Raw genomic sequence first — 27099 nt, 5'->3', positions numbered from 1 at the left:
AGAGTCGGTTTTATGCGGCCGCCCGTTGAAACACCGTCACGACAGGACCTATCTGCACCTTTTAGAGCGCAGCTCTTAGGCGCCCGCTTCCGGCTTGAGCGGCGTCGCCATCGCCGTAGGCGTCGGCGTAACCGTGAGGTCACGTGACCCCCGTGACGTCACGTGACCTTACGGGGGCCACGTGACCTTACGGAGGCAACCGGGGGGGGGGGGGGGGGGGGCGAAGGAGGAAGAATAGCAGGCAGGATGACGAGGGGAGGAGCAGGGAGGAGGGGTATATATACCCTCCCCTCAGTACCATGCCATCCTCCTCCTCAAGTGCTGCGCTCTAATTCGGCGTTACAGGGAGTTGTAAACGGCTTTCATTTTTATCTCCATGTTTTAAATGAAGAACTGTTTATATTAAATCACTTTTCTGAGATAGGCTGGCCTTGGCAAGGGATCAATTTTTAACTATGTGCCCTTCTTTGTTAGTGCTACAGTGGCGCTGACAGCAACTTGTGCGGGAAACCGGCGGAGGTAAGTTTTCTTTTGTATCTCCTTTTTTAACGCTTTCCTAGAACATATTTGATAGGCGTGAGAACCAGGTCACTCGAGACTTAAAGTGAGTCTTCCCGAAATTCGGGTGTGTGTGAGAATACGGTAATGGTCCTTATGAAGGGAGTCGCGTACTGACAGTTATACCAGCCGATCGGTACTGCATCCTTGTTGTAACCGATTTTATAGCTAAATTCAGCGGGGAAAATCTTGTCGATATATTTAGTCACAATGTCTTTTGAGATTATGACGTCACGTCACGTAGCGTCACACCACGATGTCACGTGATACCGTGGTGGCACGTTGCCAGTGTTGCCAATTCCAAGGTAATGTTCCAGGTCACTGATCTCAATGACAATTGCTGGATCGCGCTTGCCGCTCCCGCAAGTGAAGCCACCGGACGCAACCCCGCTGGGATACGATTTCCCGTTTTGCTAGCCTTTTGCTGCGGTTTTCCAGCGTGCTGTAGACACGTTTTCTACTCGTTCGTCGTCATTCGCCGAGGAAGTTTTTTGAGACTCTGTGTATTGTTGAGACTTGCCGTTGTGAACACGTGGAAAATTTTACGAAAGTGCAGTGTCGCAGGAAAAAGGCAAAACGCGTCGAAAGGAAGGGCTGGCGGCGTGTTCAAAGCTTCCTTGGCACGCCGAAGTGCCGTGTCTATGTGCCTTCGCGCGCTTGGATACCGACCAAGAACCGACGACGTGTGAATCTGTTTAGCAATGTGCGTTAAGCCGTATCAAAAGGTACAACTCGTCGAAAACGTGTCGCCGGTGTCGCGGCGTGATCAAAGCTTCCTTGGCACGCCGAGTGATGCATCTTTGTGCCTTCGCACGCTTGGATACCGGTCAAGAATTGACGCCGCGCCAAAGTTCTGAACCTGTGTCGCGCGTAGATCCCTTTAGATCATTTATATATATCGGCCACGGAGTTCTGGATCGTCCAGCTGTTCCGGTGAATTGCTATCAATAAAAGGGGGAGATCTGTACGTGTTCTTATGTACTATATTAACCATGGCTATGTCCCAAATCTACTCTAATAGATTCCGTGGGAGCACGAATAGGGCAACGTTGTGGAGCCAGGGGGGTTTTCGAAAGCAAAAGTACAAGACGGCGAGAATGAAAATCTTTGAAGCGCGGCCGATATGGTCGTGTGCAATCTGTTGACCAATTACAATAAGGCGAGCCGCGCTCAAACGTCAAGTGCAATTAAGTAGGTTGATAATAAGCCAGCACTGATCAGTGATGAGGAGCTGTTGTGCACGGTATTGTGTAAATCGTCTAAGGACGAAAAAAAGACGTACCTGCCCCCCATCTTCCGTCGCTAGTGGACGCTGGATTAAGCTCGTTCCTAAACCGCGAGGGGAAAAGACGCCGACCCAGAGGCACGAACAGCTTCACGCACATGGCACTCGCTAAACACATACACACGGCGTCGGTTCTTGGTCGGTATCCAAGCGTGCGAAGGCACAGAGACACGCACTTCGGCGTGCCAAGGAAGCTTTGAACACGCCGCCAGCCCTTCCTTTCGACGCGTTGTGCCTTTTTCCTGCGACACTGCACTTTCGTAAAATTTTCCACGTGTTCACAACGGCAAGTCTCAACAATACACAGAGTCTTCGAAAAACGTCTTCGACGAATGACGACGAACGAGTAGAAAACGTGTCTACAGCACGCTGGAAAACCGCAGCAAAGGCTAGCAAAAACGGCAAATCGTATCCCAAGCGAGTGAAGTCCGGTGGCTTCACTTGCGCTGCAGCGAACAAGCGGGGAAGCGCGATCCAGCAATTGTCATAGAGATCAGTGTTCCAGGTAGTCAGGTGCTCAAAAAAGGCTAAATTTGGCGTGAAAACAGCTAGATATCCAACGTTCTGCAAAAAAAATCAATGCGTACTTAATTTAAGGAAATTTACAATAACTGGCTTATTTTAGCTTTAAGATTCATGTCCAGTCACTATTTTAATTTTCCCCAATTAAGTGTATAAAATAGCTTCATGTTTTTCAAAAAACCAAAAAGAAAAACCTTAAAACTTTTATTTTTGTGTATGTTACAAACTAATTATAAGCAAGCCAATGGTAGGAACCGCTGAATAAACATTGTTTTGTTCGGTATTTATTTATTTTTATTTATTTATCCGATTCCCGCAGCGCCTTTCGGCATTACAGCGGGGGTGGGGGGGATGGGGGGGGGGGGGGTTGGGGGGGTTACATACGCCAAACATTACTTGAATACACACTAGCAGGCTTCCTGTGAAGTACAGTTGGGTTAAGTGACGGCAAGAGTACTTGTATACAAGGACTTTTTAAGGATTATTAAAATACAGTCTCCATATATATTTCATGCTTGGTTGAAGAGCGTGTTGGCTTAAGTCATGGATGAAGAAAGAATAAACAATTAAAACAGGGACAACACAACCACATCTATGAAAGATGTGGTTGTGTTGTCCCTGTTTTAATTGTTTATTCTTTCTTCATCCATGATATATATTTCATTTTGTGTATACAAAAATGTCATCTTTCTTTGGTAAAATGAAAGAAAAAAGTAGTTTATATAATAGATTTACAGACAAAATAAAGTCTTTCTTCATGCCCCATGTAAATCCGGCAACAGAACAGGTCAACCATGTGGAGAAAAAACACATGCACCAATACGAACCATACCCCAATTTGAAAAATGCATACTAAGAGAATCGAAAAATTACGTAACTTTAACAACGAACTTCACAATCTTAAGCAATTCAAGTCAATCTTCCGTATCTTATACGGATAAATGCACTTAAAATACACACATAATTGTCGGTACTGTGCGCCAGATATACTTAATTAAACTATCGACACTTAAACAATTATGAGACTTATACATGAATGGAAATAATGCCACTTATGTGCCATCTAAGAGAGCAAATGTGATAGACAACCATGACCAAACCCCAAATTGGAGTGGACCAAATGGCATATATATACCAATGAGACTTGTGAAAATACTTGGCAATACAGCTAAATTTATGCTGCAATAAACAATCGAAGAATGTATTCTTGGGGGAGAGATACCCTAGTCTTGGCGACAATGCAGGATAAGGCTGCTGTACAAGGGTAAAGGCGACAGGGACATCAAATCCTACCGCCCCATATCGGTAACATCTGTACTCTGCAAACTAGCAATGTAGGTGGTGACGAATTAATGGGCAGAAACAGAAGAAAGGTTAGAACTCCAGAATGTTTCTTTTTTTTTTTCAAGGATAGGCGACTAGAAGATAATTTGTATGCTGTCACACCGTGTATAGAAATAGTGCAGACAAGCCAACGACCGTTATGGATGGCATTTGTAGACATACATGGAGCGCACGATAACGTAATCAGAAAATTTTAGGACACAGCTAAAATAATCGTGTTTAAATATGAAATTGGTGATGTTTGTGCACGAAGCGTACATGGACAATGCAGTAACTTTGACATGGGAGGCTGAAACCACAGAGCCAGCAGCAATAAAGCGTGGGCTTAGGCAGGGAGGCCTTCCGTCGCCTCAACTCTTCCTGATATACTTAAGAAAAATTTTAAAAAAGACCAGAAAAGTGAAGTGGGCTTCAGATATATCGTTAATAGAGGGAGGGAAAACAGTGAGGCGAAAATTGCCAGGCCTCATGTACGCAGGTGATATTGATTAAACACGTTCACTCTGGCTTAACACAACAAGAATGGTAACAAAACGACGTTTCGCCACCCATGCCGGCAGCATCTTCAGTACATACTGACACAACTGAGGCGAGCGGGCAACCAGACCAGTTACTATTTACCACAAATGTCCCCGTAAATGTCCGGCAGGGGGCCAGTGTGGCACACGGATGAGATTGGGGTAATGATGGAAATTGTCTAGCGAAAATTGAATGAGTACAACTAGCACAGCTGGAGAGCAGGCGGGACAGAGGAATATTGGGACTCCCTCCCGCGTGGCTCCGGCCTGAAGTCTGAACCCTGTCCCCTAGTGGGTCCGGTGTTAGGTGGCGCCCACAAGGTTCAACCAGAGGAAACTTGGCGACTCCCACACCGGGGGGAGGAGGTGGGGGGGGGGTGATGTTTTTAGTTTTTTTTTGCCCGTTCCGCCAAAGGTCTGCCTGGCGATCATCTTCATGACCTGGTAATGGTCACAGAAACAGATTGACTTGAAGGGGAATATCAGGTTTTTGTTATTGTTTTTAGGCTAGGTGGCGCAAGCTACCGCCCGTTACAAACGGTACAGCAGTTATCCATCCGTCGATCGTTGCCTATGCGTTTTTCATTGAGAAAGATGCATATATATAGTTATTTCAATTAGTATTATGAGACTTGGTCGTATCTGTATATATGCTTTTTCTTTTCAATAGGGAATCTAACTCTGCAAACTGGTTTTGCTGTGGCTACCGAAAATGTTTAAAAATTGCACAACAACAATTTTATTTTACACAAATGAATCAAACGATGTCTCACAAATAAATGTGTTCATTTGATTTATTTCGCAGGAAGTGATGCCACTGCTGACGGTGAGTTTAATAATAATAATAATATTACGCTCGGTTAATTTGAAAGAGCAGAAGGCAGGTTCGTCTAAGCCAACAAGGGCTTGTGGGACTGAACCTAAAAGTTTTAGTGTTCTCAGGAATGTTCCAGAAAGTAATAGAAAAAATTCACTAACACAAGACAAAAACATAGCGTCAGTTTAGATATACAGTTCAGATGTAGAGTCCAGACTCACACTTCATCGAAAGCCAAATTTCAAAGGATCAAATTCTTGTCCAGCAGATTAGTGAACAATATTAGAAAATGAGCATAAACGTGTATTGAACAGAAGCTAAAGTAGTTTCCCCTATAGCATGATGGCAGAGTGTGCCACTCACAAATAAATGAGCACAATACTGATAGACAAGAAGAAAGTTTCTGCACGAAGGAACAGAAAATCAAGAAACAATAAGTTGATGCTCACGTGGTTTCTTCGTTGATAGAAATATTGTCGAGTACTTTTTTAAGTTTCTTTTTGGAAGTGAAGTTCGAGAGACTTGGTGGGAACTCGTTGAAAATGTGAGGGACATAAAATTAACGTATGATTTTCCAATACCGCGTATAACATGCTGGAACGACGTAGGGTGAAACTTTCCGAAATTGCCGCGAGACGGGGTGAGTAGATTTAAACTCGTACTTCCAGTTGTAATAGAGCGCTACTGTCTCTAGGAACAAAGATCGAAAGTTCGGCACTGATAAAGTTTAAAATATATCTAAAGAAAACAAGAAAAAAAAACTCATGCCATAGCACACGTTTATAAATATTCCTTTTAAAATACCGTTCACTTTTTTGTGCCATCATCTCGAGCGTTCACCAAATGCAGTAATGCCATAGCGCAAATGGGTGTAGGGTAACGAATAAGCTATGCGCTTGCGCAAACCGAGGGGCATGAAAGTTTTGATGTTATAGAACAAACAGGGGACACTCCTCAGTTTAGCACATATTTGAGTGAGATGCGAATTTCATGAAAGATCAGAATCAAAGAGAATGCCAAGATATTTGAATATCTTGTCATTCTCTTTGATTCCGATCTTTCATGAAATTTGCATTTTCAGAATTCGAAATTCGGAACTTTATCACAATGGCATGAGAAACATTTAGGTGTTTGCAGAAAAAGTGGAATATTTAGGGAACCAACTTTTAAAGGATTGTGGAAGCATACGAGCTTTGTTTTAGAGACATTTATAGCAATCAGATTTTGATTAAACAAAGTCCATGAGCTCATTACAAGAACGTTGAAGCATCTCCAGTGCATTTGGGTATGAAAGATGGCGAGTCAATACAAGAGTATAATCGGCGTATCGGTATAAAATAGACTTGGTAGCTGCGCAAGCCATATCATTAACATATAGAATAGATGTTGAAAAGGAGCGGCAAAAGTATAGAGCCTTGTGGAACGCCAGCTTTTAATGAGAGGTTGCTGCTATATACATCATTTAACGGCAGTAGTTGTGAACGCTCATGCAAAATGTTTTTTAGCAGTGACAAGAAAGTGCCCCGAAAACCCAAATCTGAAAGCTTGTGCTGTAACATGAGATGGTTAGCTGTATCAAAAGCCTTAGAAATACCTAAAAAGCAGGCGGAGGTAAAGAAGTTACGTTCGAAGCTGAAATTTAGATCGGCAGATAGTGATTCTAGAAGTGGTTGCGCTCCTCGGCCAGCAAAAAAACCGTATTGATTTGGAGACATAACCTCATGTTTTTCAAGGAATGAAGACATTTCATTATATATAAATTTCTCTAGTGCCTGGACAAGGCACGGCAAAATGAATACTGGTCGATAGTTCTCGACCCTATTTCTGTGGCCTCCCTTGAACAGGGGTTTGACAACGGAGATTCTTTAGGTACAAGACCGGATTCAAGAATTGTATTGAATAGAAGAAGTGTGATTTGAAAATAGAATAAATTTCTTCGTATTTAATAATTATAATAATTCGTTATTTTCCAACAAGAACGTGTTAACAGAGCCTTTGATTTTCCACGCGCTCCTTTGTATGTTCTCCGTGTCGTGTCTACCGGGATCATACAGATCCCTTACAAGGGAAATGAAGCATATCTTTGCATGGAACTAAAATTCGAGAGAAATCTCGCTGTTCGGGAAAAACAATAATTAAAATATGGCAACCAACCAAGTCCTAAACGTGTAGTAGCCCTACGTTTCGAACCGACTTGGTTCTTCGTCAGGGGCGACTGTGGCCGTTGAGGAGCGGCGTTTTTCGGACTTCTTATTTCAGGGATGTGGCGCATTTCTTCTTTCACGGATATGGCGAAGCCCGTTCACGTACACTGTTGGTAAAGCGCCAAGGCACCTATTTATGCTGCCTGGCGTTGTTTGAATGTGCCAGGACTGGATACAAAGCCTATGTCGGTTGTTAGTTTCTGCGTCGAAAACGCTGGTGTTGTCGAAATCTATCCGGTGGTCTTTGACTTCGCAGTGCTCAGTGGTGCTCACCGACTGCGCTGCGCTCGTGCTTGAGCTTGCGAACGTCGTTTTCTGTGTTGGTATATTTTTCCATTAAAGTTCTTTGTCTCGCCGATGTAAGTGGCTCGAAAATCTGCACATGGGATCTTATAAACCACGCCCTGCGTTTTTCTTTCAGGCGCCGATCCATTGGGCGGGGCATGAGTAACCAAAGAGTGGACATCGGCTTGTGGGCCACGCTCATTCCTTCTTTGGCTAGCATGCGTGCCAGGGTCTCACTTGTTCCTTTGATGTAGTTTATGCAGATGTGCGATGTTGAGCGTGGCTGCGTACATGCTTGTGGTTGCTGGTGTCGGTGATCTCGAGCTTGACGACGGGCAACGTGTTGGATAACGGTGCTCGTGTATTCGTTCTTTTTTAGATCAGCAGAGACGGTCTTTTCCTCCTTTCTTCTGTCAGCCTCAGACGAGCATATAGTCTTCGCCCTAGACAGAGAGCCTTCCTGGTGGCGGTGACCGCCAGGGGCACATCCGTAAGTCCGAGATGAAAAACAAAAAAGGATCCGACACCGCGAATCCAGGCAACGCTAAACAAAATTCTAACTGAAATTTCCAAAAAACATCCAGACTTGAGGAGACTCCACCTGCACCTCCTTTGTAGGAATGGATCTGCGCCGGGTTTCTATGGCCTTCCCAAGATCCACAAGCCTAGCCTTGCTCTCCGGCCCATTGTGGACTTTAGAACCTCACCACTTCGAGCCGCGTCGAACTATTTTCACCACACCCTCTCTCCTCTCGTGGGGAAAACGACGACTTATATCAGTAACTCCAGCGACTTCGTGGAGTTTCCGCATTGGGCGCCATCTGTCGGCAAGCAGGAGATTAGTTTTTGATGGCCTGCCTTGCTTCCGGTTCTGCCCTCTCCAAGCTATATGGGCTGTCTGAACGCGGTCGGGAAATGCGCTCACTGCTCAGCGTTTGTTTTTCCTCTATCCAACACAATGGACGAGCAGATTTGTTTTCAAGTAATGCGTTAACTACGGACGACTGCGTCCATTTGTACAGTTTTTTTTTTCCCGAATGAATGGACGACTGACTTCGCCGTGGCTCCCGTTGTGACCGACGACACAGTTGAAGCTCTCTTAGACCTATGAGAAGGTACAAACGGTTACATTAAACTAGGATTCATGTCACTGCAGTACCAGCAGTAAAATCAGAAAATATTCGAGACCAAGTTACAGTTAAGGAAAGAGTTTATTTTTTTAATTGCAAGCTATTTGTTTAATTTGCTAGAAAATTTTAATTGACAAGATGTATTCTCATAAATGTGAAAGCTTACTCTAAATCGTCCAAAAAACACCGGTGCCTGAACACACCAATGTAATTCTCATCAAAGGTGTATTTTAGTGATGGATTTCACCTTGTGAAATTTCACCGCTTAGCTCCATTTATATTATAAAATGGGACTAACGAACTTGGCCGGGTCAACGACGGACTTGTTCAGCGACTATACTAGATGTCGTTTGCGAGCGCCGCTGACCCTGGCGAGTCTGTTGGTCTCGTTTTTTACTGAAAAAAAAAAAACACCACTTTGAAATTTTACAAGGTCAAATTCACCACTAAAATACATGTTTAAGAAATATCTAAGATTAATACGTGCAGCCACCGATTTCTGAGCGAGCCTCGTCATTGATGTCACCCTACTTCAGCTACAGCGGTGTGTGACGGTAGGTCCTGAAGAAAAAACACAAAATTGGCCACACGTTAGCTTTTTTTCTTTATTTTAGTTTAGCGCCTGTAGACAATGTTGCGAACTTATTTTTTGTTTACTCGATACATACACGAGGACAACACGTAAAGATGATAGTTTCCTCTTTCTTATTTAACCACAAGACCAGCAGATGCGGTCGTGGTGGCGATAGATCTGCTCCCATATCACTTTCTGTGTGTGCACGTAGCAACAAACTGTGCAGTATAGCCACTTTACCTCAATGATTTATAAATATTTGAGCACTGTGGGTTATTCCAATGTTTACAAAAACCAAAAATCAGACAGGCAGTTTGCGTAGCAACGCGAGACCGTCACATCGGTAAACAAAAAAGTGTGCCAGTGAAGCGCAGTATCCTCGAAACGCCAACTCCGAGGCGCTCGCTCGGCGTGGCACATAAGCGACACGACAGCATACCTAACCAATCTGCTGACTTGTATTCACACGAATAAAAAAATTAAGTAACAAAAACAGGAGCCTTCCTTGAAGTGGCAACTGCAAACGCGGGAGTGCTTTGAAGGCTGCCTTTACGAGCCGCCGCACAGCTTCGCTGGATCGCCCGAATCTAGACCTGCCTCTTCGTCGAGTGCAGGCTAGTAGAAGGAAACCCAAAGAAGCTTAAACCGCGACAACGCTTGCTGTCGTTACTGCAGCCAACAACAAAACAGCGCTATAGGGCCTGTCGGAGAGCTTCGAAACGCGCGACCACCGCTGCCTTCTGCAGCCCCGAGCCGGACGTACCACGCCACCAAAAATGGCGGACTCCTGTCTGCTGCTGCCGCGCATGCGCCGTGGAAACCCCGGAAAAGGCCCATTGAAGGTGAGCGCTGACCAAAGCCTCTTTCGACGTAATCTCACTTTTCACGAGTGTGCCGGTTCCCCTAACAGTTACCGCTGCCAGGAAGGCTTTTGAAAAAGACAAAGACCTGCACAACAAGACCGCCCTTAGTGTTGAGGAACTGTGCCGCCTCCTTGAGTTCTGCCTTAGCAACACCTACTTTAGCGTCTTGGGAGAGTATTTTAAACAGGTCAGCAGAACCGCCATGGGCGTATCCGTCTCCGTTACCACGGCTAACCTGTGCATGGAAGCCATTGAGGAAGAGGCCCTGCAGTCATTCGCCACTGCGACCAAAATATCTGTGCGGTATGTGGATGACTGCTTCCGCATCCTTCAAGGATCTGAAGTGGACAGATTTCTCTCACACCTCAACTCCATCGAATTGGCTATCCAATTCACAGCGGAACTTGAAAAAGACAATTCCTTGCCTTTTCTCGACGTGCTCGTGAGAAGAGAAAAGGAAGAGTTCGAAGTTTTCTGTCTACAGGACTGGTCGAGACACTGTTGTCTAGGGCGAAGACTATATGCTCGCCTGAGGTTGACAGAAGAAAGGAGGAAAATACCGTCTGTTCTGATCTTAAAAAGAACGGATACACGAGCAACTTTATCCAACGCGTTGCCCGTCGTCAAGCTCGAGATCACCGACACCAGCAACCACAAGTATGTACGCAGCCACGCTCAAGATAGCACATCTGCGTACCCTACATCAAAGGAACAAGCGAGACCTTGGCACGCATGCTAGCCAAAAAAGGAATCGGCGTGGCCCACAAGCGAATGTTCACTCTTGGGTTACTCATGCCCCGCCCAAAAGATCGGCGTCCGAAAGAAAAAATGCAGGGCGTGGTTTATAACATCCCTTGTGCAGATTGTCCATCCACTTACATCGTCGAGACAAAGAACTTTAATGAAAGAATACGCCAACACAAAAACGACGTTCAAGAGCTCGACCACGAGCGGAGCGCAGTCGCTGAGCACAGCGAAGTCAAAGACTACCGGATAGATTTCGACAACACCAGCATTATCGACGCAGAGACTAACAGCCGGCATAGGCTTTTTATCGAGTCCTGGCACATTCAAACGACGCCAGGCAACATAAATAGGCGACGTGGCACTCTACCAAAAGTGTACGTGAATGGGCTTCGCCATATCCGCGAAAAAAGAAGATCGGGAAATGCGCCACATCCCTGAAAGAAAAAGATCGAAAAACGCCGCTCCTCAACGGCCAGAGTCGCCCGTGACGAAGAACCACGTCGGTTCAAAACGTAGGGCTGCTTCACGTTTAGGACTTGGTTGGTTGCCATATTTTAATTAATACATCTTTGCATATTTGCTAGTGAAAAAAATAAAAAAGTAACTTAACCGCCATGCCTATACACAACCGAATACAGGCTAGCGGCTATCGTGGAGCAAATTTTCCGCTCAGTTCAACAATCCCAGGTCTAGAGAAAACGTAATTGATTACTAATAATCTAACTATAAATATTATATTGCTGAGATTGTTACAGCTTAAACGAAGTAATATAAGTGTTAAAAATTAGAATTATTTGTAATCGGTTCGAAAAGCCATAACCTATTTCTTGTAAAGGGTTACGCACAAGTCTGCATAGGAATTCATTTTTCGCGTGACATATACGTGACTTGTGGGCACCCTAACGGCTCCCAAGCCAAGTTGCCCGACTGCGAGGCTCAAGCCGAACTTTTCCCGCGTGGCGGCGACGTCACGCCAGCCACGCGCACATCGGATGCGCCGCCTTGATAAGGCAGATCAGAGGCGGCGCACGGGAGAGTCGCTGTCTGGACTCCGGCAGCGCCGGTAGCAATGTTAATCGTCTTGTTCATGTCCAATTAAATGTAGTTTCTTGTTGTTGAAACCGACGGCTCCGTGTTATTCCTCCGGGTCGGGTATGCAGCAAGGCAAACCGACCACAATGGCGCCCAACCGTGGTATGCTACCCACTCGCAGGAATTTCACGGGGCTTGGTTTCTTCTTTCGGTAAGCCTTTTTCATATTCCCCGTGTTTCCTATCGTTGTTTCGTGCTTCCGTCACGTCCACGTTTGTTGTATTGGCGTGTTTGTGACCGTGTCTTTGTGAACGCGGCAATCGTTTTGCGCGCTTGTGTTGGGTTTTTGGGGGCGTTTCTTTTTTTGTGCTCGCAGGCATGCTCACGCGGGAGCAGGAAGCCGCGATGGCCGCAGCAGCACAAATGAACCTGCTCACGAAGGTCACGGAGATGTGCGACTCCGTGATGCAGCGCCTGGTCCACACGCCTGGCCAGCAGGAAACCCCACCGCGAGAGCCCAGACCACACTTGACTGTTCCGGTCTACATGGGGTACGACGACGTCAAGTCCGTGGCAGACTTCCTGGGCAAGCTGCAGACGTACCACCTTGCCTCCGGTGCCTCGGAAGCCTTCATCGTGGAGCGGATTGTCCCGCTGGCGTTGCAAGCCAGCGCCAGGTGCTGGTTGGGGTCACAGGCCCCCTTCACCAGCCTGGCGGACTTCCAGACAAGGCTTCGCGAAGAGTTCCTGCCTGCAGGCTACGCGACGCAGATTCTCCGAGAGCTCGAGGCAAGGACGCAGCACACGGATGAAAGTCTGGTCCGGTACGTTCGGGTCATGCAAGAGCTCTTCAAGAGGGCGGACCCGAAGTCACCGGAGTCGGACAGAGTAGCTCGGGTCAGAAGACAGTGTCACCCAAGGTACCACGTCTACCTGATCAACCGCACCTTTGAGACCCTTGAAGAGCTAGCCCGGGGCGCCCGCCTCATCGAGGAAGCTCTTCATGCCGAGCGGAACTACGTGCAGCCGCCACCAGCCAAGTACGCGCTCGAACCGGCATGCGCATGGCGGGGCCCCGAGGCCTCCACGCAAGTGGACTGTCCGAACGAGACCTCCCTTCCCCACCACGTCAACCAGGAGAGTTGGCGTGGCATGCATGGTGATATCCCGTGCGGGATAAGCGTATGTTCGCCTAACTCTCCCCGAGAGGTCCCCGGAGGTCACAGCGAGGCCCGTGAGGGTTTCGGGCGGGGGTCGCCGCGACAGGTGGGAGGTCGTTGGCCGTGCCCTATCGTAAGCTGGGGCCCAACGGAGATCACCACTCAAGCGAACCATCTTCATCAGTCTGCTCCTGCAAGTGTGCGAAAACTGGCACGGTGCGGTCGCAAACCCGCAGCATTGACCCCCGCCGCAACGGAACAAGCCCTCCCCACAACAGCCAGTCGCAAGCCTGGTGGAGGCCCTCCCATAGTGGTTCCTTATCCGATCACTGGAGGCCGTCCGACGGGCACCTCGGTGCGGGTGGCCTAAGCAGGCAACTGTCGTCGGACTGCTGCTACGACTGCGAGCAGCCCGGCTATCACCGAAAGCAGTGTCCAAGGCTTCTGGACACTACAAACAAGAGGTGGCACGAGACGGCGGCAAAGGGCCGGAACCGAAACAACCAGGGAAACTACTACGGCCGGCGACGCTGAAACCAGACAGCCACTCGCCGACGGCCGGTGCAGTCCCTGGGAGCGGTCAGGCCGCGGCACAGATTCCATCGGTATGTCGAATCCAGCCCGAGCCTAACATCATTGAACCGCGCATGACAATATCACTGCTCGATTTTCCCATTGCCGCACTTTTGGATTCTGGGGCCGCTATCTCGCTCATAGGGGATTTCGTTTTCGAACTCTGCAAAGCAAAAAAGATAAGCCTCCGGGAGTGCGAAACCCGTTTGCAGCTAGCTGCTTCACGTAGGGGCGAGGCCTTCCTCCAGACAGAGTCTGGAGGAAGGCCTCGCCCCTACGTGAAGTTCGCAGAGGACCTGCGAAAGCGCTTCTCCGATAACCTTCGAGAGGCCAGAGAAAATCTCGACGTCGCCCGGGTACAGCAGGCTGAACAGTACAACCGGGGGCGACGTGACTTGCAGTTCGAGGTGGGAGATTTTGTACTCCGGCGTACTCACCCACTGAGTGACGCCGCTCGAGGCTTTGCAGCCTCCCTCGCCAACAGGTGGGAAGGTCCGTTTCGCGTGCGTGAAAAGTGCTCGCCACTCACTTACAAACTAGTTAACTGTGAGTCTAGTGAGGAAACCGGACCTGTTCATGTCACCGACCTTAAACGATTTTTCCAAGCAGAAGACGAAGATTCCTCGCAGGACCGGAACGACAATGACGGCAGTCCCGTTCCGAAAACCCCCTTGTCTCCACCAAGGCGGCGGTATAACCTGCGACTTCGGTGACACCAAAGAGAGAGGAACCTTTTTTTTTTGTCTCCTTGGCTTTGCCTCTCTCGCATTTTGGGGGTAGTTTTCTACTTCCACGGATCTGCCCCTTTTTCAAGAGAGGGGGGAGAAGATTGTGTGCCCACCTCAGATCCGTTATTTCAAACTTTCTGGAAGGGGTCCGAAGATAACGTCAGGCTCAGCCCTCAACTGAGTCCCATGTTGTCTGCTTCCATGTTTTCTACGAAGCTGACTCATGGACAAAACCGTCGCCGCACCCGCCATCTGAACGACACGGCGGCCGGTCTCATCGTGGACCGCGGCCACCCTCTACAGGACCACGGGCAAAGCAGCCACCTGGTGGAGCCCTGATCCCGAACAAGCGACAAGCTGGAGCTGACCGAGCCGCCGCGCTCGTCAGCAGCCGCCGCGCTCGTCAGCAGCCGCCGCGCTCGTCCAGCAGGCGCCGGCCGGACTTACAACGTCAGTCCGCCCAACAGCGCCATCCACCCCCTGACGCCCACAACGTCTCCGTCATCGACATGCCGGACGAAGCTTGAGGGGGGGGAAGTGTGGGCACCCTGGCGGCTCCCAAGCCAAGTTGCCCGACTGCGAGGCTCAAGCCGAACTTTTCCCGCGTGGCGGCGACGTCACGCCAGCCACGCGCACATCGGATGCGCCGCCTTGATAAGGCAGATCAGAGGCGGCGCACGGGAGAGTCGCTGTCTGGACTCCGGCAGCGCCGGTAGCAATGTTAATCGTCTTGTTCATGTCCAATTAAATGTAGTTTCTTGTTGTTGAAACCGACGGCTCCGTGTTATTCCTGCGGGTCGGGTATGCAGCAAGGCAAACCGACCACAGACTGGAGTTACCAATCATGACAAAATGGTCCACTTTGAACAGCAACCGTATAGCTGTGAGATGTAGAAGCGGAGTAGGATATATTTATCTCACTATAGTCCTTAGCTGTGAAGCGATCGAATTTCAGAGGATCTCCTCCGAAGAATGGCGCACTCGCAGTTTAGATTTGGAGACAAATTTCCTCGCAATAGGAGGTGAACACTATGCTTTCGGATCTCAGTGCGCCTTGGACAAAATGCTGGATTTCGGCTTCAACGGTTACCAGTTTACGGATCTCTACCCGTTGGCAAAAGGGATATTCGGAATGGGTGGTGAGGACTGTGAGTATCTTTTTCATTGCTCTAACAGACCCTTATAAAAAAAAAGAAGTGCACGCCATTAGCTAGCATCTACTTATTTATTTAAAAGTTCCCCCAGGGCCCGAAAGCATTACAGAGGGGAGCGGGTTACATCACTGGAACTCAACAAGATACAATAAATAACAACCTATGAATGCAAAACAATATGTATATATTAGTGAAACGCTGAAATGTGAACGTTGCTAACGCAGTTTTTGAAAGCGACGCTGTCAGATATTGATACCACAGACGCTGGAAGCTGGTTCCACAACACTGTGGTTCAGGGAATGAATGAATTGTGAAAAGTAGTATTGTTACATGAAGGTACACCCATCTTGTGTGGGTGATCGAGATGTTGTGATATGTAAAAAGGAGATGCTAATAGCTCGTCACGCAAAGTATGATTGTGGTAGTAGATTTTGTTAAACAGGCACACAAACGGAAAACTTCTCTACGCGATGCAAGATTAGGCAGGTTCAAAATTGATTTCATCAATGTTACGCTGGCAGTGCCGTCATAATTAGTATGAATTGGACGGATCTATTTTGAATTTCTTCAACTGCAGATGTTAATACGCCAGTACCGGGGTCCCAAATTGAAGAGGTATATCCTAGTTTAGTGCGAACAAGCGTTTTGTAAATAAGTAGTTTAAGCGATGAGGGGGCTGCTGAAAAATTTCGTTTTAAGAAACGCAGCGTACGATTGGCGTTACTTGTTACGTATTGAGTATGAGTTTCCCAGGACAGGTTGGATGAAATATGAACTCCCAAATATTTGTAGGTTGTTACTTGTTGTAAAGAAGTATGGTTCAGGTAATAACAAGAGACATCACTGTGAAGCCGAGAAACCCTCATTACCTCACATTTGTTAGTGTTAAGCTGCATACGCCATAAGTCGCACCCTTCAGATACACGGTCAAGGTCACACTGAAGAGAAGAAACATCGGATTTGTTAGTCACTTCACGATATATAACACAGTCGTCAGCAAACAAGCTAACTGAAGATGAAACACAGGAGGGTAAGTCATTGACATACATAAGGAAGAGGACCCAGTAAAGAACCCTGCGGCACCTCGAACGTCACAGAAGCTGAAGGGGAAGACGTGTCATTCGCAAATACAAACTGACACCCGTCAGTTAGGAAAGCGCAAATCCGAGATAATGTACCGGAATCAATGCTGAGTTTGCTTAGTTTATGAAGTAGTAGACTATGATGATACCTTATCAAATGCTTTAGCGAAATCGAGGAATATGCAGTCAGCTTGGGAACTTTGATCAAGAATAAGGTGAAGATCGTTAGTGAAGGTTAGTAGCTGGGTTTCACACGAAAATAACTTACCAAAACTGTGTTGGGCCGGAAAAACGAAGTTACCGTATAAGACTCCAAGAAGTTTACTAAATGTGAAAAAATGACGTGCTCAAGAATTTTGCAAGGGATGCTTGTTTGTGATATGGGGCGGTAATTAGCAGGAGAATGTTGATCACCTGTTTTGTGTGTCGGCACCCCCTTTCCCACCTTCCAGTCGTCAGGTAAACACCCACAATTAAGAGGATGATTAAATCATTTATAGAGTATTAAAAAATAATATTGTTTGGTACTTTTAGGAATTTTGAATTAATACCATCAACTCCCAAAGAACACGATATTTGTAGATTATCAATTAGATTAACGATTTCACAAGCATCATTAGCAACCGGGTACATAGGCACAAGTCCAGTATGTTGAAATGGAGGTAAAGATGACACGTTAACGTCTGAAAATGAAGCGACAAAGACGGAGTTCAAAACAAGGGCACACTCACTAAAAGGCACATCATTTCCTGAAGGACTAAACAAGGGTATTGACGATTTTTCATTTCGAATATTTACATTCAAAAACTGCTATGGGTTGCTTGTTAAAAGTGATGGTAAAGTTACATTAAAATAAGTAGCCTTTGCATTTTCAATAGCACTTTTATAATTATTGGCTGCGATATGGTATGCAGACCATTTAGAGTCTACATTTGAAAGCTTAGCTGCTTGAAATGTTTGTTTTTTTCTTGCTAGAAAGCCTTTTTAATGTGGTGTTAAACCATGGTGATTGCGGGAAAACGGAAATTTTTGCGCAAATGTATATATGTATTAGTAAGATGCACAACCTGCATTTTAATTAACTCCCAATTTTTGTTAATGGAGCGTTCCGAAAAGAGCGGCAAGTGATCATCAAGAAAAATAGAAACTTCGCTGTTGATGGCCTCGAAGATACCTTTCGCGTAGTCGCGTACTTTCTTCTGATTCTTTGGAGAATTTCTAACGGGAACATCGATGACAAGATGTATTAATGAATGATCACTTATGCCCTGCATGGTGCTAATTGAAGATATGAAAGAAGGTGACGTTTTTAAAATTAGATCCAATATGTTGGCCGTTGTATGGGTAATTCTAGTAGGAAGAGTCACCAATTGACTGAAGCTGAAATCGTTATCAAGTTTATGAAGTCAGTCGCGTCAGGAGAAAATGGGTGACTGTAAGCATGTAAGCCAGACCAGACTATATTTGGGTAATTAAAGGCACCCAAAAGAATGATTGGAACAGAACGAAAGTGCATTAATAATGAGTTTATTGCGTCATGAAGACTGGTAACAAAGGAATGATTGTTAGATGGCGGACGATAGCATACGCCCAAAAATAAGTTTCTGGTGATTCAAATGCAAACAAACGCCAATGATTTGCGCCAGTGATTTGAGTCCTCCATGGTTCCATTGTTCGGACATGTACTCTGAGCATCTATAAGATACGAGGGCTGCATCAGCGCTCGGCGTGAACTCAGCTGAGCTCGTATTGGATACGAGTATGACGTCAGCTTTCGGCGAGGACTCCAAGCCAATCACACGCTTCGCGTGCCCGAAAAATCGCGACCGCCAATCTTGCTCGAAGACTTTTTTTTTTTTTTTTTTTTTAAAGGGTTTATTGATTTTCAAGCAGGAACTCCTAGGATTCCGGAGACTATACTGCTTGTGATGCTATAGTATCAGACGGCAATCTTTCTTTAACGTGGCTTGCATTTTCTGATGTCTGCGCAGTGTCTGCGCTCGACTTCCTCGCTTCGTACTGTGTGAACGGGTCCCACGCCGACGACCTGTTCTGTCAGGTCGACCCGAAGATAGGTGACGCCACTTGCGGAACGCCAATTGTGTTGCAAGTACTTGCGCCTCAACCCGACGGAACCATGGTAAAGTGCTGCGTGTATTTATTTATTTATTAAAGCATGAAACACATAAAAATTCAAATCCCAAAATGTTCTCCGTCCGTCCGCCCATCCATTTACAGCTAAATTTAGCGCGGGAATTGACATCACGTGGCCTATCCACCATTTCAGTTTCCCCGCTAAGTTTAGCGCAAACATTGGGGAATAGACCCCTTTCAAAAGTGTGACAACCCTATGCGCCTCGGGCACAGTGTGCGCGCTCTCCATGGTGAAGGAATGTTTTTTCTTCGGCCCGCTGGCTCTGCGTGAAAAAGTGGCATAGCAAATGAAGTATCGCGGCTGTTTCTCTCCGCCGGCTGGGAAAAACACCTTGCTAGCTAGCATGCTAGGTATGAAACCTGAAAACAAAGATGGTGAGATGATGACAAATCATGACAAATATAATTAAATCATGATGTGTCTGCAAGTCCCCACTAAACTTGCATAAAAATATGTCCTCGAGGGGAACCTAATGCGGTGCTGTCCCAATTCTGCATGGAAGCATAAAGTAAAATGGTGTTAGTGGATGCCTCAGTAACATAAAAGAAGATTAAAAAAAAAAAAAAACGCGCCTGCAAAGTAAGGCTTGTCTTTTTTTTTTGTCGCGCGTTTATTGTTAAAGTGTAGAAGAGGTTCGCAGGACTGATACGGGAATTCGACTGCTCGTTTAGCCTCGTCCATGGTATCTGTCTACCGAGCGACACCAAATAAATATGCGATGAAATAACAACGTAGTGTATGAAGCAACTGCATGCAAAATTGTGAGGCCGGCCGAAAGGCAACGGATCCGTCGGGTAAAACCGACGCTCGTTTATCCGCGTCAAACGTATACCTGGCTAAACGCAATAGTAAGAAAAACGCAAATCAGTATAATGCAGAACCAATATATTATCCTCATTAAGCAAATGCATGCGAATTCGTGAGGTTAGCCAAACGGTCGCGGCAGTGGACGGTCCGACAGGTATATATAAGTACTGCCTTCCGTCCGAATTTGTCAGTGTATCCTTATTGCGTGCAGACCGGGACACCCAGCACTGTGCTGGCATCTTCACTGAAACTCTGGAGCGCATAAACTGTCCTTGAAACAACACAAGAAGCGCCTAAAGCTCAGTTGGCGCACAGCGAGGTTGCGCCCTGCTTTCCTTCACCATGTCACGCAGCTGCTGACCGCCTCGCTGTTGCCATGGTTACCACGCCGAGACACACTGTTGCCGGGTTTTCTGCAAGGGGTCTATTGTAGTAGACCGTTTCCGCAGCCCGCTAAGCACCCGGATAGCGCCCCGTAATCCGCTACAAGACCTTGAACTGTGCAGACAAGGCTGGCGGCGCGCATGCGCAGCTGCGGCGTTTTCTTCACGGATACCGAAGCGGAGAAAAAAAACGGTCAACTCACGTATAAGGGTGGGGGAATAGCGGTTCGAATGGAACAGTGCAGCGTCCTTCTCTTCTTCAACACTGCAAAGAGAGCCCAGCCCGTACGACGTCAGTTTCACCAGCACTGTGAAGGCTATGAATGACGCAACGCTATTTGATTGGAACCGCTATTTGCACCCTACCCTTAGTCACGTGATCTGACGTCACGTGACTGGGGGGACCGTAAAGCGTTTCACCCCAAATTTAGCGGGAAATTTGATATCACGTAACCGATACGCCATTTCAGTTTTCCCGCTAAAATAAGCGGGGGAGTTTATGCCACCTGAGCAGACGTCATCTGACCTATACACCAACTTAGTTTCCCGATAAATATAGCGCTGAAATCGAGGTCACGTCACCTTTGTGCCGAGTCAGTTTTCCTGCTTGATTTAGCATGGGCAATCAGCAAAAATAAATATGTGCTCTTATATATGTCTATACAATGTCTGAGGCATTGCGAAGAGCAAGTCAACTGCTTATTGCGCAGCAGGTGCTGTGACGTCAGAACGACGCCGAGCTCCGATTGGCTCTGGTTGAAAATAAAGTGGGTAGACTCAATGCTAAATGTCTTGAGGTCTACCCACTATTTTTTTTTCAATCAGCCAATAAGAGCTCGGCGTTCTCACGTCATCGCTACCCCTGTGTAGGAAGCAGACGAATTTGCGCTCCGCCTCAGACAGACTGTCTTCCGTATGACGGAGTGGCGACGTGATCGCTGTTTTAGGCACGTTCACCGAAAATGAACCCAACAGCAGGCGCTTTTTAATGTACCCTTTCCGAGATTCAGTGCCATCTGGTGACTCAAATGGCAGTTTAACTTTTACAGTACTAATAGTGGCAGTGAACCTGTGGTCCGCAGTATTTTATGGGGCACCGTCACCTCCGCAAGTCAATGGTAAACGAGAATGTGCGCTTCACTGTACAGTTCTTTTTCAATCTCTTTCAGTGTCAGTGGCGAAAAGGATGCAACCAGTCAGAACGATGCGGCAATCCACATAGACGCCTGGATAAAGTTTTATACATCCAGGGGCTTTGAAGCCGGGTGTGCGCACCAACAGATTGATAGGGCCCGAGTTAGAAGTGAACGCTCACGCAGATCTTGCATCCGCGATTCCTGCTTCCCGTCGCGCTAACGTCTAGAATATATAGTCCTCAAATCATCTGTTTAGAAGCATCCTTCAAACATCTTGCTGCTTCCCGCCGCGCTAACGTCTAGAATATATAAACCTCGAATCATCTGTTTAGAAGCATCTTCAAACATCTTCCTTCATCAGTAAACAGAAGACCGTCATTTCTCAGACGATGATGATAGTGATCAAAGTGACCAGACTGAATTCCGGAAAGGGTCTATTATCTCGTTTAAAGTACAAAGTATAAGCGATTGATGATCTCGTTCCGTTACTCACATAGTCTTCTGATTCTGGTCGTTGCCACGCCTAAGGCAATGAATGGTGCCCCATCTGCTGTATATGGTATTGCATGTTTTGCACACGAGACGTTCTTACTTTGGAGACAGATACCATAGAACTACGAGTACATTGGAACATCTAGCTTGATACTCTGAGAGCACAAAAATAGTGGAAGCATGAAAACAAAAGATACTGCTCGATGGAACCCTTTGTTCCCTTGTAGTTTCACACATAAACAATCAAATTATACACCGCATTAGCATAGAAACTCTACATTGCAGGTAGTGCTGAAAATAAGAATTTATGACATGTAATCGACAGTGCTGCACCGTCCTAACAGCATTTGTTAGTTTTTTTTTTTAAGTTATGCTTCAAATGTTTCAAACTGTATCCTTCCAGTGTGAGCAGAGCGAAGCCTGCACGAGCGTACTGCCGACCGACGTAAGTTCTTATTTCTTAGATTACAGAGTTAGGCTACAAAATGCATCTTGTAAATATAGCACCAATCAAAGACCATATTGTGGTTATTTTTGTTTACCTTGAATAAAGATTATTATTATGATAGCAAAACCGAAAATGAATTTAATATAATTGATTTCTTGGTTACTTGCTAACTTCACATTGCTGATGTAACATAAAGAAGCGTATTGCCATCCTTTGACATATTTTCGGCCTCAATTAGCTCACACCATATGCTAATAAATCCTTATAAATTTTGCTAGTGAAAAAATCGGCATGCTCTCATGTTCCACAATGACAAAAAATAACGCATATAAACAAAAAAATCTAAAAATTGCATAGTTCAAAACTTTGAGGAAGGGGAAATCAAAAAACGGACAAGACAACACAAGTTGTCAAACGCAGCTTAGTTTATTGACCCGGAAGCACCAATAAATGCCCCTTGAAACGGAAAAAAAGGAAAAGAGGGACGTAATGGGGCAGACCACGACTCAACACGACCAACAGTCAGACCGGCTAACCTCTCCCTCTCTCCCCCCCCCCCCCCCCCCCTGCACCTGGTGCGGAAACATACATACCCATCGAACTTAAAAACAAGACCGAGGTCACCTGTTGTAAGGGAGCTTTCGTGGTTCAACTGACAGGTGCCCTCGGGCTTGTTTTTCAGTTCGTTGGGTATGTGTGTTTCCGCGCCACGTGCGTGGGAGGTTGTAAACGGTCTGAATGTTGATCGTGTTAAAGGGGCCCTACAAGGACTTTTTGACTCGTTTTTAATTTGCACCGAACCTGAGCGCACTGAACGCAGTCTCGAATTTCGCTTTATTTTGAAAGTTATAGGCAACTTAAAATTAAAAAAAAAAAAAACAGGCAAACAATAACCTCTTTTATGACGTCTTTGGTCGCTTGAGTAACCGTGAACTACAGGAAGGGTAGTGAGCCCAGCGAGCGCTCACGGCTGCCGCACTCAGTGTCGACGGCTCGAGAGGGCGCCACTAAAGCATGTTTTGGATAGGCTGTATGAAGCGGACAGCCAAGGTGGTTCGCATTGCATTTGCTGCGCGATTAAACACTAATTCGGCATGACACTTCATTGGCCACAAACGAAAACAAACACGGGGTAAAGATCACTTCAAAACGGGAGCCACTTCACGCTGCCATACCTCCAAACGGCCAAACCGCAAGCCAAACTTACTCGCCGAAAGCCTTCGGAACGCTCGGAACCGGTCGGATTCTCGAGCCCGTATACGACCGCAGCGCCGTCGCGTACATCCGGGACCTTTCTACGCTCGCCGCACGTCGGTGCCCGATCCCACTACCCCTTTCTAGTATGCGCCGCCTTTTCCATCGCTTGGTGGCGGATATGTCGACAAATCATGTCTTGTTTCCATACTTTATAAACTGCATTTATTTCTTTTCTGATCTAAAATACTGAACAAAAGCTACTTTCATAAATAATTGAAACGGTTCGCGCCACTTACACTTTGTATTTCGACTAAAAAGAAGTTTTAATGGTTCTGACCAGTAGTAAGCCCAGGACCAAAGTTTTCACATTTTGCGCGCTTTCGGCACCGCGGGTCGCCCCCGTAGGTGGAGGAGGTTTCCGCGTCGTCCGGTTCAAATATGACGCACCGATATTTAGTTCCTCCCTCCGTGCCCGCTGAATGGCCCGAACCTCAAGAGATGTGAAAACCGCAAAGAAGGTAGACGCTTAAATATAATTCCAGGTCCCTCTTGCCCTTTTTTTCCCTCTCAAAGTGCATTTATTTGTGCTTCCGTGTCAATAAACTCAGCTACGTTTGAGAACTTGTATTGTCTTGTCTGTTTTTTTGTTTTATTTCCCCTTTTCTCAGGGTTTTTACTTATGTCTTTTAACCAGCTCGCCTACATTCTTTCCCTTCTGACAATCCTAAAACTTGAGTGTTTTTATCAATGCACTTCAAAATTTTACATTGCTCAAGCAAACATTCCCCTATCATACACACGTATATGCATACGCATAAAACACAAAATAATCTCGGTGCTGTAGGCCTCATCTAGTTAAATAAAAGAGCACTAATTTGAAGAAAAGGTATGTGGACGAAAAAATGCAATCTGCGTGTCCTTGGACAGGAAGAAAATGCAGACACGGCGAAATACTCAATCGAGTTATACGTTCTACAGGATTAAAAAAAACATATATGTTTTTTTTTTGTTTAGCCTCTTTCATATGGTATTATAGGGCGTGCCTCGTATCGGTGCATATGGATATTTTATTTCAGAATAATTTTTAGGCTCCCTATTTACTAATTAAAATGTGTTTTTGTTTTTGTTTAGCCTTTTAGCAATAAAAGCGATGGCCGATGTTTAATGTTGCGTTTGAAACGTTATACGATGCGGTGATATTGTTTTTAATGTATTTCCAGCCGACCTTCTCCAAACTTCTTGTCGACCAATTCGTGGTAAGATTTCCGGAAGATACAGTGTGTCTTCGATTGTTTGTTGCTTCTGATAAAATACTTCGCTGCTTGCTTGACTCAGACGAAGAGGTATTTCGCCGCCGTCATCCGCCACACGGGGGATTAATGATTTGAGTAAGATAGTTGGGGAAGCAGTCAGCGTGCAGTATTAATCTGGTGGTTGGAACATACAACTCGGGGGTACATTGGAAAGGTTGTAGCAGAGCTATGGACGGATTTGGTACAAAGAGCGTGCTACAACATGCTGTTATTCATTATTTTAATTTAGACTTCCGAGTCTTTTTTTACCCCCCCCCCCCCCCTCCCCAATCCCCCTTCGAAAAAGTTCTTAAGAAATTTTCGATCATAAAATGTTCGATTTCGTGCTGAGAGGTATCTGTTGAAAACAGATAAAAGAATCTTTAAAGAGCAATAGTAAAGTATCGAAGATAAAAAGAACTTTGCCAATATTTGAACATTTCTCCAGACGGAAAAAGCTACATATGCATTAACACATGAATAATTTAATGACGGCTGTTGCATCAAAATGGTGTAAGTTTATAATCATATACGCTTTTACCAACCAGATGAACCTTGCAGAAAAGTGCTGTAATATCGATAAATGTATTTTATTTCAAATGTAACTATGTAACCATGTAACCATTCTGAACAAACGTACCACTGGAAAAGCAGTCCTTTATGTACTTGTGAGTGCGTGTGTGCATAACTCTATTATTGCTTATCCCCTGTTTTTAAGTAAAAGTGACATTCTTTATACAATAGAAACAAAATAAGATTATTTTTTTTATTACCCATGTGACCTGAAATCTGGCCCTCCATTGACACGAATGCACGTTATGCTTATGACAAGTAAAATAACTATGACGTAGATTTCTTCACAAATATCCAAAAGTAAAAAAAAAAAAAATTCCACGTGATTAATTGTTATAGCCATATTTTGTTTTACACTTATGTACAAAAGTGTCTCCTTAGCCGCTTCTCGGCTTATTTTCGAAGCTACGCAATTGTCAGGACAACAAGCCACCCACAACCTGTACGACGTCTGAACGAGCTCCATACAGAAATATTAGCCTCTTCTAAAGTTCTCGATTGTTCATGAGTGATTTCCTCCTCTTCACTCGCTTTCTGCGCAGCGCTCACTCTGCTAAAACAAAAAAGTGTAATGATTTTTTTTAAGAGTTTATTTTGTTTTTTATGCTAGTCTGCCCACCTTTCTTTTCAATTTAGGTGTCTATTTGTGATATACCAAGCAGCAAGGCTTTCCCTTGACGAGGGGTTATGCGGCGTGTTCATATTACAAATACTGGGACCCCTCACGCCAAGAAAGGTGGTTTTTCATGTACCGTAAAAAGCCAACGGTTAATTTTCGGCAACAAGTGTAAGGATGCACCTACTTTGGGCAGAGCACCGCGATTCAAGCGATGGGACATCGCAAATGCATTTCACTGCTGAGATACAAATGCATCTTCCAAGAGTACTTTAATGCAGAGATACGGATACTCGAAGGCATCTAGCTCTGAGGTACTGTCGCGATACTACCCAGTCCTGGTTTCTGTCCTCTTGGTCATATGGCGGTCATTCCCCGAGATTCGAGATGTCCTCGATTACAAACGACATTTAGCTCTTACAATTTTAGTCTTTCCACGATTTCAAGGAGAAATGTTTAATAAATGCTACTTCTTTCGATGTAGTGCATCGTGAGTTTCCAGTCGCCAGATATAAGCGAAAGGATCTACAAGGGCATTGCGTGCTATCTCGGCCAAGTGTTGGACGAGACGGATTTGACGGGGTATGCGGTGCGAGACCAGGTGGAAACAGTCAAGTCCCAGCTGCTAACCGTAGGCGGTTGTGAGTATATCGATTGTACTTAGAACACCACGTTTCAGCAAAAAACAAAAAAAAAAAAAAAAAAAACACTATTGCCACAATTTTGCAGCTTATTTTTCTCACGAAGTAAGACCCTGATTGTGTATTTTTCAGAACAAAGAGTGGGTTGGTGAAAATATAACAATCAACGAAAGAAAAAAATCCCTTAGGGACAAGGACAGACTGCACAGTCCTTTCAACTAGCAGCGAACATTTACTGATGTCTCCCTGAAAGCGTACATGGCTTGTCTCCCTTCTAACTTTGGTAACTTCATGCAGCTCGTGCTTGCTCACCTTCCTTGTTTCATTTATTTTCAGGCAGTGCTTAAAGAATGCCAACGGTAGGAAAAGGGGCTCCAAGGACTTCCTTCCGTGATTGAACTTGAACCAGAAATGCGTCAAGACATACAGAGGACAAAACGAAGACTACAGGAACATATTTATTGAAGATGCACTGTGTCGAGAACAGTATTTTTTTAATCGGAAGAGCAATTCTTATTATTCTGATTTAAGGTTCCGGAAAAATCCCCTTTTATATTTTTATTTTTTATATTTACGTTTCTCGTCATGTAATCAGGAAGTTCGACTTTTTCCTTTTGTTTTTCGCACGCCATTGGAGTTAAGTAGAACGCTGTGCAAGCCAAATAAAGAGAATGACTTCGTAAACAGTCGTTTCCTGGTCGTGTCTCGTACGGTGCAATTGACCCCGTAAGTATGACGTCACTGCTGTAAACAAACCGTTGCTAGGGGCGTTGCTATGGACGA

The 27099-nt window shown here is 45.6% G+C and overlaps 1 protein-coding gene across 1 annotated transcript; it reads left to right on the top strand.

Annotated features, from left to right (window-relative positions):
• Positions 1 to 484: 484 nt before the first annotated feature.
• LOC120841386 lies at positions 485 to 26339 on the top strand. The gene is made up of 7 exons (XM_040212277.3): positions 485 to 519; positions 5033 to 5053; positions 15389 to 15488; positions 18568 to 18716; positions 21953 to 21994; positions 24415 to 24450; positions 26160 to 26339. Exons 2-7 carry the CDS (start codon positions 5039 to 5041, stop codon positions 26337 to 26339), a joined length of 522 nt encoding a protein of 173 aa, XP_040068211.3. The 5' UTR covers positions 485 to 519; positions 5033 to 5038.
• The last annotated feature ends 760 nt before the right edge of the window (positions 26340 to 27099 follow it).

This window comes from Ixodes scapularis, unplaced genomic scaffold, assembly GCF_016920785.2.
Source record: "Ixodes scapularis isolate PalLabHiFi unplaced genomic scaffold, ASM1692078v2 PGA_scaffold6__148_contigs__length_123643588, whole genome shotgun sequence".
Lineage (NCBI taxonomy): Eukaryota > Metazoa > Arthropoda > Arachnida > Ixodida > Ixodidae > Ixodes > Ixodes scapularis.
This window is presented reverse-complemented; position numbering and strand designations above follow the sequence as displayed.

What these genes read in the sequence shown, in the direction of transcription:
- LOC120841386 (XM_040212277.3), top strand. An exon ending in CGGAATGGGTGGTGAGGACT is followed by an intron (nt 15,489 to 18,567) that starts GTGAGTATCTTT and finishes ATGTCTGCGCAG; the next exon opens with TGTCTGCGCTCGACTTCCTC. An exon ending in CTCAACCCGACGGAACCATG is followed by an intron (nt 18,717 to 21,952) that starts GTAAAGTGCTGC and finishes GTATCCTTCCAG; the next exon opens with TGTGAGCAGAGCGAAGCCTG.